The sequence below is a fragment of the Mugil cephalus genome, chromosome 23, assembly GCF_022458985.1.
Source record: "Mugil cephalus isolate CIBA_MC_2020 chromosome 23, CIBA_Mcephalus_1.1, whole genome shotgun sequence".
Classification (NCBI taxonomy): Eukaryota; Metazoa; Chordata; class Actinopteri; order Mugiliformes; family Mugilidae; genus Mugil; species Mugil cephalus.
The window spans coordinates 11348647-11360772 of NC_061792.1; the positions used below are offsets into that span (position 1 = coordinate 11348647).

At 44.5% G+C, this 12126-nt stretch overlaps 1 protein-coding gene across 1 annotated transcript in view; it reads right to left on the reverse strand.

Moving 5' to 3' along the window:
- The window catches only part of LOC125000875 (fidgetin-like), a 33612-nt gene extending 22101 nt beyond the window's left edge, over positions 1–11511 (reverse strand). Inside the window, exons 1-2 of the mRNA XM_047576619.1 lie at positions 11277–11511; positions 10263–10293 (exon numbers count right to left, since the gene is read on the reverse strand). Coding sequence (XP_047432575.1) covers positions 10263–10287 — 25 coding nt within the window. The 5' untranslated portion in view covers positions 10288–10293; positions 11277–11511. The remainder of the gene's footprint in view (positions 1–10262; positions 10294–11276) is intronic.
- Positions 11512–12126: the final 615 nt, after the last annotated feature.

The window sequence follows — 12126 nt, forward strand, 5'->3', positions numbered from 1 at the left end:
ACCTGGCTGGTGTCCAGGGGAATTAAACAGTCTGTTTACCGCTCTCAGCGCCTCGGCAGCGCCATGTTAGCCTAATGGCACGGACATGAAGCCAATTGATTTGTGGACCAATAGACCTGTCCCACAGCACAGGCAGATTACCTAGATCACTGGCTCTGCATCGAGTAGACATCGCTTCTCTTTCGAGCCCCACAGGCAGTGGAATGTGAACAGGGTTTAATGTGTGTGTGGGATGCTTGCATATTGCTACACGTGTTCCTCGAATGTATTCATTCTCCACTTGCATATTGCTGCACCCAGGTCACTTTGTTTAGAATCATTTGTGCTCATTGTTCTAAACATATGATGTAATGTTCGTCAGTAATTTGCGTGACAGCATAGGTGCATCCAACAGGGGGTCCGTGACCCCAAGGAGGTCTGCAGAGGTACTGCGGGGGGGGGGGTTGCAAAATCTTTGGTTGATTCGACATTTTTTATACATATATATATTTTTTAATTTTCCACCAAAAGTTTAAAGAGAGTCTATTCAGTACCCAAGGGAAATCCCATGTTTGTTTAAAGCAGTTGCATGGCCACCCTACTATTGCACTTTTTTAAAAAAGTAATAAAAAACCTGTGCATTATTTGAATAGCTTAACACTGAATGCAAAATGATAACAATCATGTGCATTTATAAATAGCACTAGTCTGAGTTTAATATAGAACACATCTAGAAGGTAGGGGGTCCCTACTTAAACTCTCCTGAAAAACATTGAAGACCCCTGTGTTCCAGGCTAAATGAATGATTTCAAGACAAGTTAGTAAAATATTTGGTTGTGATACTTAAAAATTTGGGATTTTACCAACCAAAGCTATTCATAGAATAAACCTGCTTCTATTCTTTAACTATTTAAGGTGCTACGTGCTAACTGCTATGATAGCTTAAGCAGCTAAGGTCACAGCTGTATTTTCTGAAGCTAACATTTATGATGAGTGTTTTTCACTGACGCCCAAAATGGTCGTCTTTTACAATATGGTACAATAACCGTTCAGTTCTGCTATTTGAGGAAGCAACAATTAAAAAGAAACTAAATTCATCACTGTGATATGATGCATTAGCGCTAAAAAATGCAAGAAAAAACTAAAAGCTAAGTTCATCCATTGTTGGTCCATGGCCTTGTATTTATATAGTGCGTTTTGTACGTTTTAGTACTTTATAGAAAAAATTCTGGGTTCAGTGTCTTGCTCTAGGACACTTGATCCATCTACCGGGTATCAACCGCTAACGCTCTACAATTCATATCAAGTATGTCAAACAACTGCCTCTTTTTAAAATTGATTCAAGGATGTAAATCCATCTTCCATTTGCGACATTTACCCCAGTGGCACTTGAAAAATATATATATTGTTGTTAGCAATAGTTAAAAGCAAATTAATATGTTGTTGTCATTGTAACTAGCTAGCTGCTGGCTTAAATTGTTGAGACGGATGTGGAAATGGCATCATAATCAACAATTAGCCCAGACAAATAATAAAGAATCAGTCAAAAAGAGTCAGCACTGTAATTTAAAACCATATTGGTGCTAAAACAGTACGCTAGTGAAGCTTAAAGCTAAGTATTAGAGTTGCCATTATGCATGACTCAGATTGGTGTAAAAAATATTATTCTTTAAAACATAAGTTACTATATTTCTAATGTCTAAGGAAGTATTAATAAGTATTACTGCCTAAGCTTGTTTTCTGTGTTGCAAAACACAAGTTTTCTGTGAGTAATTTTTTCTCAGGGTGATAAAGAGGGCTTCGTGCACGGTCACTGGCATCTACAGGGAATATTGTTACAAACTGAATGCAACACTCAAATATATAATAAAAAAAACTTGCTGCCGCACAATGAAAGACCACACACACTTGAAACTACAGTTATCCATGTGTACGGCTGAGTAGTGAGAATAATTCCGCATTCTCCACAGTTTTCACTCATGTCACTGTCCCAGTTGATAAGCATGAAAATCCATTTATCTACAAAGGAACTGTATGGTCTGTATTGGACAATATCTCTTTCATGGTCCTTTGCGGGCCCTTTTTTTCCTTTTTTTTTGTCCACAAAGCCGCCCAACTGACTCCTCCACGTCTGTAATAGTCCACATTCATTTGATATAGACACATCAAGGGAGATATTGCAGTGGTTTTGCAGTGCATCAAGAGAAGTGGCTCACAGAGGCGGCGATACGCTCTGAACATGAAAGAACAATGGATGCAAGGCAGATGCAGTTAGGCAAAAAAAGACAGTGGACACCGTGTGGGCCTGCATATAACACCAGATATGTACGCCTGCATGAATGCATGGGCAGGAAACCATATGGAGACACGCTACGGCTCACTGTCGTTATCATTCAGCTTTTTTCCTCCTTGTGAGAGTTAGTCTCCAGGCTGCAGGGCTAACAGGAGGAAGGAGAGCAGGAATTAGGCCTCCAAGGAGGAAGAGGAGGAGGTGGAGACGTCAGATTACAGATTAGAGGGTGGGGAAGTGGTGGGATTTAACGTGCGGTGTAGATGCTCGCCCGGCTAATACAGCTCACAGCTCGGCTAAGGGCGTTGTCAGATTTTGCCCCATGGATTACACCATGCATTGACAAAAATGCATGAAAGAAAGAAAGAAAAAGAGAAAGAAAAACGAGTCTCCAGGTTGCTCTTATCGAAACACCTCCCACGTCGTTACTCACTGCTCACCCTAATCCATATTTGTATAAATGATGTGAGCGGAGCTTTACAGCACAAGGCAGACACAAAAACCTTTGGCATTAACAATGATGCTACGTCTTAACCACCCTCTGGCTAATGCGGCTAATGAATGAGAAAACGCTAGCAGGCTAACGGCTCTAATTCTCCTTCACAGGCTATCATGTTGCAGCCCGGAGACAGATCAATACCATTTGCTCAACACACAGGAGGCCCGGGAATCTATAAAAGGGCTTTTATTGAGTAATTAAACACCCATTACTGTCCCGTGCAGCCAAACAATAAATTTGATCAGCCTCTCAGGCGCAGATCCAGCCGTGATTAATACTCGGTGCATGCATGACATAAAAGACCACAATGACATTTTCGCTGGGTCCTGTTTTAGAACGGAGTGGGGACGAGACAAGTTCGGGCGTTCGCAGTGGCCGTTTCAAGGTTGTTTTTAGTGTGGCTGGGCCTTCGGAGGGATGGAGGACAGGAGGGAAGGGGAGGGGGGGTTTGTGGGCATGAACAGGCCGAATATCCCACCAGTATCTCTTGTCCTCTTGAGTCCTGAGGCCACCGGAGGAAGAGACACGCCCTGATTTCTGTTTCAATATTTCTAACTTCCAGATTTTGTTAATATCTTTTGTTTCTTTATTTGTTTTAAAAGCAGTAATATTGCAATTAGAATCAGTCTGTAATCCTAACAATTTAAATGACATCCTGAGCGTATATTTATATGTTAATTCGTGGTTCCTATATATTTTGTTTTTTATTATTATTTCCCCCCACAATTTTCCCCCTGAAACACCCTCGTGTTGCACAAGTTTAAAACAAAAAATGAATATTTGAACCTGTGTATTATTTGAGTAGCTTAATACTGAATGCAAAATTATGATAATAATGTAAATTTATAAATAGCACTAGTTTAAATACAGAACATATAGAGCAGGCAGGGGGTCCCTACTTAATCTCTCCTTCAGTTTTGAGGTCCTTGGCCTGAAAAACATTGAAGACCCCCGGCATAAAGCAAACTTCAACAGGGGGTCCGTGACCCCTATATGGTCCACGGATGTGCTGCAGGGGGGTCACAAAATCTTTGGTTGATTCGACATTTTTCATATATATGTGTTTGTTGTTTTTTTTAAATTTCCTCCTACAAATTTTCTTTAAATACACATTAACATGAATCTAACATATTTTAGTAAAGGGATAAGGAATAGCTTAATACTGAATGCATTTATAAATAGCACTTGGCCGAGTTTAATATAGAACACGTATAGTAGGGTAGGTAAGGGGTCCCTAATTAATCTCTCCATCAGTTTGGGGTCTTTGGCATGAAAAGCCAGATACTCCACTGTATTCTACAAAATCCAAAACACATCACAGTGAGCTTTACTATTCAGCTGGACTGAAGGCTAGACTTTTCAATTTCCCAACGTCCCTTTCCCCCCCTTTTTTTTTCCACACTTCTACGATTGGAAAAAAAAAAAAAAAAACCTGTTACAATCCCATCCTTGTTGGAGAATATTTAGCGTTGTTGAGCCAACAATATGGCATCTGGGTGATTCTCCTAAATATGAATGGCCCATTCACGCGGCTCAATGGAGTCGCTTGGCAGTGGCCCTTCTTCCCCTCCCTCCTCCATACTCAAAACAATATTCAGCGCAGCAGTCTTGGCACTTTCCCCGAAATCAACAAAAGAGGAACTCGAAGCCGTCCCTGAAACCCTCAAAGCATTAAGCCTCTGTGAGACGCAAGTACTTGGCACAAGCAAAGCGATTTAACGACAATGGGCAAATCATACAGTGCTTTGTGAGATTTAGGGGATACAATAGCACTCCGTTTCCAAAGCACACATTAGTAAGCATGTCATTGGGACCCCCTGGGGGATTTGAGCAGCCTAGAGGATTGTGTAGTGAAGAGGATAAATATATGTTACTGGGCAGGAAGATGGACCGCTGCCAGCGCCTCCCCTCCTTCCCGCGGCACACCGTGGATTACAGTGCGAGGAATACATTAATAGAATAATCTTCTGACCACACAAACTAACCCACAAACTGAACCCATTTGGCTTGTTAAGCGTATACGTCGCGGGCGCATCCAAAATCAATTTGCGAACATTTAACAGAGCCCAAGAGGTGCCGATGAGGAGAGGTTCCTCGACTTGCACAAAAAAAATAAATAAAGAAATAAATAAAGAAAGAAGAGAGCTCCTGCCATGGAAAAAAATAAATAAATAAAAAATAAAACAAGAAAAATGGGAGAAGAGAAGAAACTTGTTATAAATGTGCGGCGCTTGCAGCCATGCTGACCTCCGAGTGCTAAACAAAACCAGCAACGGACAAGCAGACGCCCACTCAAAAGTCAATACCATGCGTGCCTCCTCTTCCTCTTGTATGGTTAATGCATGATGCCAGGTAGGGGAGACAGACGGGAGAGTAGGATCTCATTATACGCTGCGTGCTATCATTAGCCATCTACCACATGTGTCCATCCTGCCAGTGGAGTCACGCGGGCAGCATCCCGACGCTCTCCGGTGGGGAAACTTGGCCGGCAAACACACAGTGTAGGAATCCGGCATAATCACAGGTGAGCATACAAACAAACAAGCCTCTTCCTCCTCCTCCTCCTCCTTCTCCTCCTCCATCGGGCCCCGGCTGCATTAACATACACAGATTTGCAGCCGCTTTCCAAGAGGATTCACCGGAATTATCTTTTCCTGCCACTGTAAAGTAGGGTTGAGACTGACGAGACATTTAAAACGTGCATTAATTTGAGATGATAGAGTAGTAGAGCATTATTTACTAATATAAACGGTTGGGCTTGGTTCTCTAAAGCAGGAGATGGTTGGAAATTTAAATTCGTAGAGGAAATTGTGGGGGAAAATTGAAAAAAATATATAAAAATATCTAATCAACCAAAGATTTTGCGAGCCCAATGCAAGGGGTTCGCGGACCTCCTATTGAAGACCTGCTCTAGAAGACATCAGCTGTGATGACTTACATAGTATAGTGAGATTCCGGCCTGTAACAGCTGAAACTATCAGATTATTTATCAGCGAACATAAAATCTGCTATGATTTTGCCCTCGACTCAATCTTTTATGAGTCAAAGTTGAAAAAAAGCAACTTCCAGCTTCTGTTTTCTCAAATTGTCTAATAGGCAGATTCGATTTTTTCATCTTTGTTTCAAACCGAAGTCGTCACTTTTTGGCAACTACGGGGTAACGTTTTCTTTGCAAAAAACTAAAAAAATCTCACTCGCCATTTCGCCGCGCACCGCCTCCCGCAGGCCGTGAGGCAGCTCGAGTGACGCCGCGCCACACGCCCAGCCACTCAACATCCTTTGTGTGCGTCCCCTGGCTGCTCTCCAAGCCTCAACACGCACCGAAATTAAATGAGCCATTGTTCATTAACGCGCACGCACACCTTCCCGCCGCCTCGAAAAAAAAAAAAGGCTGGAGGAAAGTGCCCGCTAACGCCCGCTCCCATCGCTAATCAAGATGTTCAAACCGAGCCTCGGATGGGGAAGTTTTTGAGGTGAGGGGAGGGGTGAGACGGGTGGGGGTGTGGGAGCAGACGGCCGCTATCACGCCGAGCCTCGCTGTTAACAAAATCAGATCATCCAGCCAGAGCCAAGAGAGAGGAGAGAGATTACAGTCAGCTCCTTTCCTGCTCGCTAGCTGTCATTTTCTTTTGGCCCCTGAGTGTATGAAAAAAAAAAAAAAAGGCTCTCGTCTGCATCTTCCGTCGACGGGCCAAATGAGCGGCGAGCTCCTCCGCATATCAATGCACAATTTAACTTAAGACTTCCACGGCAATAACCTAATTAGAAAAGGCGGCTTCTCATTTGAAGGCACAATGTAAAGGATAAGCTGCATGCCGCCGCCGTGTCTATGGAGGTCTAATGGTGCGGGGTACTCCAAAGTGCAAGGTTTTCTCTTTTTTTTTTTTTTTTTTAAATAAGTCCTTAGCATATTTAATGCTTCCACACGCCGAATGTTTCCATATCTGCTACAGAAACCGGGCCACGTGTGAACGGAGAGCGTAGAGGGAGGTGAGCAGGGGCCTGTTTAAAATTCAGACATAAAAATCTAAAACACCTTTGATTTGATTAAAAGAAAAATTATATAAACGTTTCTTTTTTTTTTTTTAGTGGTGGTGGTTTTAGTAGAGGAGGAGGAGGAGGAGGAGAAAGGGGATTGGGAGTTCAAAGAAAGGGAGATAATGCTTTTTAATGCCGGAATTAACATGGAAATGAATTTGGCAGAACGTCTCGGGGAGGACGGAGAGAAGGGGTGGCGGGAAAATGGAATTTTGGAAATCTGGTGATCGGGTTTTTGGCTGCTCAGCTGCAGAGGGGAGACCTCAGCTGACCCCGGAGCTGCTGCTGCTGCCGCCGCTGCTGCCGCTGTCGTCCACCTCTGATACCCATTTTGCTTCATTTTTTAACAACATACCGGCACAAGAACCCGTGAAGTCGCACTTTGTCCGAACACATCACGAGCATCGTCTCGTCATCGTCACAAAGGAGGAGGAGGAGGAGGATAGTGACGTGTGGATCGATACTGAAATATCGATACTTCCGATACCAGGTCTTTAAGCTCTAAAACCAGTTTTCAAATCAAAATACTTTCGATACCTCAGTCATTGGAGGTAACACGTGTAGTAACACAGTAGAAAGTAACTAAACTATTGAGTTGTGGCAACGCAACAAACCATGTGAAACACAAACCTCAGGTTAAACCACAACACAGAATACGAGGCATTTATGATTAGGAGGACAGAAGAGAACATTTTATAGCAGTTAAACAATAGTTTATTTCACTTATTTTTGTATTTTTTGGTGTTTGAAACATTCACATATTGTGTACGATTGTGTCCTCTTTTTGGTTTTTCTGTTGTTGTATTTGCTTGGCTATATAGTAAATGAGGCCACTACCTCAATATAAGAGTTTGAAATAAATAAATACTCTGATCTCTTTTATTCTTTATGAAGCTGTGATTTAAAATACACTACTTCTTTTAGATTTACCAGATACATTAGGGTGTATTAACACAAAGCATCGGATCAGTATCAGCTTGAAAGTATCGGATCGGAAAGGAAACCGGTCGTATCGAACTGCAGTAGAGGAGGAGGAGGCCCGAGCTAGAAAGCCAGGAGTCAGTTTTGCGTGGATACCCCTCTCCTTTAAGTACCCCCCATCAGATTCTGACTGGATAATAACCAGCCAGCACCCGGGACAGAGACGTCGAGGGCAGGATGAACAGGAATCATCAGGAGGAGGGCGAGAGAAAAGGTTCTGTTGCAACGGAGAAACCCGTCAACCGGCAACTGTCAGTCACACAAAAACAAAACCCCCAATGAAAAACTACACAAAAAAAAAGGCGGTGTAGCGGTGAAATGAAAGCGGGGAGAGTGGAGGGACGGAGGAGGAGGATTGAGTGGATCACGGTGTCAAGGATTTTAAGGAATTGGCGTCCGCTCATCTGTCCGAGGAGCGCGGGCAGCGGCGCTGCCGACAGCTGGGAAGAGGAACTCGGATCAGGCGAGGAGGAGGTGTGAGGGTGGGAGTGGGGGGGGGAGGCTGTCAGCGAGCATGCGGGGAGACACACAAAGACTACACTGCCTCGCTACAGTTAGCTGACACACAGCCCCGGCTCTGTCTTGCGGGACCCGGAGAGGAGGGGAAATAAGTGGACAAAGAGTGAAATAGATGAGAGAGCATGGAGACGAGACAGGCTGATGCACTGTCGAGCAAAACGTGGAGAAAAAAGAGGGGAGGGAGGGAAACACGGAGAGAGAGAGAGAGAGAGAGATGGAGGATAGTGAAACAGACAGACAGGTCCAAGAGGGATTTGTTCTATTTGCATGCGTTGGGCTCCCATGGGGTCCAGCTCCGCTCGGCGAGCCGGGAGCACAAAAGATAACACTTAACATATTTGCTAGAAGATGACAACCCTGCCTGGATCTCGTTTGAAGAGGGGCTTTGTCAGGGACGCTCAGACGGGGAGAAATCCACTGATACGCCTTTCTTTCTTTCTTTCCTTTCCTTCTGCGTGTCTGAAAAAGCACAACATTTCCCCACACATCACATCTGGAGAGAGGAGTCCCAAGAGGGGAGGAAGGGGGTGGGTGGGGTGGTGGATGGTGGTGGGGGGAGGAGGAGGCTGGATCGCAGCACGCCGGCGGCTCCTGGACGGTAAAACAGCTTTTAATGGTAAACATTACAGACTGATAGAAAGTGTCAGGATAATTTATTTACACGGCCCCGCGGGGAGTAGCAGAGCCACCCCTCGACTCGCGGCGGCACACTGGCCGGCTCCCTCTGTTCATATGAGGGAAAAGTCCGTATATTTAGATAAATACAGGCAGAAGAAAGGCTTCTTCTTCTATTCCTATTATCTCTGTGTCCCTATTAGCTGCATGTGGGGTGGGGTGGTGGATGATGGGATGGGATGGGATGGGGGGGGGGGGGTTTCGGCGGAGATGTGAGGCGATACGTTAGGTGTATAATGAGGGGGATCATCGCCGCTGTCAGCCTAAAACGCGACGCAGATCTTAAGCCGAGGACAAACAGACGGGGAGGGATAAACAAAAGCGTCGACGTTATTTACAGGAACAGCACACACACACACACGCGGACACACTCGACGAAACTCTACCCCACCCAGCACAACAAAAGTCAAAGCCGGCGAAAATAAAAGTCGACGAGGAAAAGTTTCATCATCAGCCGGATTCGAATGAGCACTTCAAAATATGTGTTCGGACGCGCGTGTAAACACAGGATTGCAGAAGCACGTGCAGCACACATATTACAACACAAATAGTGTGTGTGTGTGTTTGTGTGTGTGAGAGAGAGAGAGAGGAGGAGCTCAAAGGTTAAAAGGTCAACTCATCGCTAATAACCTGACCCCAAAAACTAAAAATGACGGCCACTCTTCTTCTTCTCTCTGCTACGCGCGCAAGGCCACCGCCACCAACAAGCAACGAGCAAAATGTTAAAATGTTCCTTCTCGCAAAAAAAATAACATCATCCTTGCAGCCAATCCCCGACGACCACAGTGATTATCTCCACGCTCTGATTTAAAGTAACGATAAAGCAGCGAGCCGGTGCACCGGGGCTGCGTCCACTGACTCCATCCGCTCCTCGTTCCGTTAAGCAATCAGGAAAACTTGTGCCTGAGCTCAGGACGAACAAAAACAATTAATTAAATTTGAAGATTTAAAAAAAAAAAAAAAAAGTTAATATCTTAAAAAAATTAATTGGAGGGCTGCAAATGGAGCCATGTGTAATTTAAATGGAGCACTCACCAAATATTAATTACCCATGTTGTGTGAGTGTGTGTGTGTGTGTGTGCGCGAATACCGCACATTAAAGGCAAATGGACCCAAACACTGATCCCAGCCACAACTTCAGACACTAAACACATGAATCTAAGCTGAAGGTGCAAACACTCAATTTCCGCCAGATGCCAGATTAACACAGGGAGATGTGTGAAAGTGGGTGAAAAGTGCAGATGTTAAAATAATAATAATAATAATTAAAAATCAACCTACCATAGACGCTGCTGCTGCTGATCATGACGTGCTGGAACAAGGAGAGGAAAAGAGAAAGGAAGAGGAGATGAGAGCATTGGATTTAATTTGTGGAGGCAAGAAAAAAAAAGAGGAAGGAAGGGTTCCTTCTGAAGCAAAAAAAAAAAAAAAAGCTTTACATTACAAGACACTTTTTTTTTTTTTTTTAAGGGTGCAGCACTGCTCGGATTTCGATGGGCCCTGCGAGTCTTTGGAGCGAGCAACTCAATAGGAGAGGCATCTAACCTACATGCATCTCATTAGAAAGTAGAGCCCGGGATGACAGGCAGGGGAGGGGGAGGGAGGGGGGTGGAATATGCAAGGAGAAGGGGGGGGAGTTAAAATCAACTGGTGCGGCTCAGTTGAGTCAGGAGTCAAATCTGCTCCAACATGTCTTCTTTTTTAAAAAATAAATAAATAAAAATAAATAAATAAATAAATGGGAAAAAAATCGCTACATGCTGCGGTGTCACCAGATACGCTCCGCGCACGGCGGGTGCAGGACAACTTGTTGTAACCGTATCGCCGCAGCCGCCTCCTGGAAGCTGGAAGAAGCCTCTCTCTCTGTGTGTGTGTGTGTGTATGTGTGTGTGTGTGTGTCTGTGCTCAAGTTGTGAATTTTCTCCACGTTAAAAAAAAAGAAAAGAAAAGAAAAAAAAGGAGTGCAGCGCGGCCGGCAGACGCACGCAAACACTGGATGTGTCTGTGGTGCAGCCTACGTGCCCGTGCCTATGCGTTTGAGCCGCGGCGCAGGTGCGCTCCTCTTCTACAAAAAAAAAAAAAAAAAAAGAAACAATCGCATTTTACGCAGCGGTTCTCTGGCGTTTCGCAAATCGAAGAAACTTGTCAAATCAGAAAGTGCACACGCGTTATTCCGAGATCGGCAGCGGTGCGCAGGCTGCTCGGAGCTCGTCTCCCGCACAGACGCGCCGTCTGCTCTGACCGCTCGGTTCTAATTGCAGTCGCAGCGGATCTCCGGACTATCCTTCTCCTTACCTGTTTTTTTTTTCCCTCTTCTTCCTCCTAAACGACAGGTCGACCTCTCGCGCAGCGTGGGTTAGGGTCGCATCGATCCCGGGGTGAGGTTTCTTTTTCTTTTTTGCTGATGAACGGAGGTTAAGCCGGGTTGCGTGCGAGCTGAAACCATCCCAAGTTAACGCAGGAAACACTGACCGCGGCCACTGCCATGTTGGAATTTCACCAGCCCTGAACAGCTGCTTCTCAGACTGACCAGTCCGTTCCCCACAGCGCATGCGTCCAAAGGAAAGGGGAGGGAGGAGAGGGTGAAAAAAACTCCAATTATTGCCTATAAGGTTATTATGGATGTCTGGTTTGTGTTGTAAGGTTTGTAGTGGCGATAATAGAGGAGGGGACGCGCTGAATGTGACGTATCCAAATCTACAAATTAAGGGTAAGACGGACATTTCTGCGACAGGAATGAACTTTAAACACATTTTATGTGTGGGGATAGCTACTCAACGTGACTTATTTAAAAGTTGCTCCTCTGCAGAAGCGCGACCGCACGTACGATAATTATAGCAGGTGATGTGGATATTAGTACATATTAGCCCTAATTACAACCGAAAACGTCCCGGTTAACGCGTTATCATAGCACTAATCGGTTCGGTGATGAGGTTTAAACAAGACATCAAAGATGGAGGAGCTGTCAGTTCCTTTCTCGCCAAATGCTGAGAGGGTGCAAATGTTTGTGCTGGAAGGTGGGAAAAAAAACTTTAAAAATTTGAAGGTGAGAGTTAATAAACACAGCACAACGTGTAGTAATTTGGGGTCATCCATACAGTCAATGTCCTTGAGTTCCCTCCTTCTTCCCAGGCCCTTTTCTTTT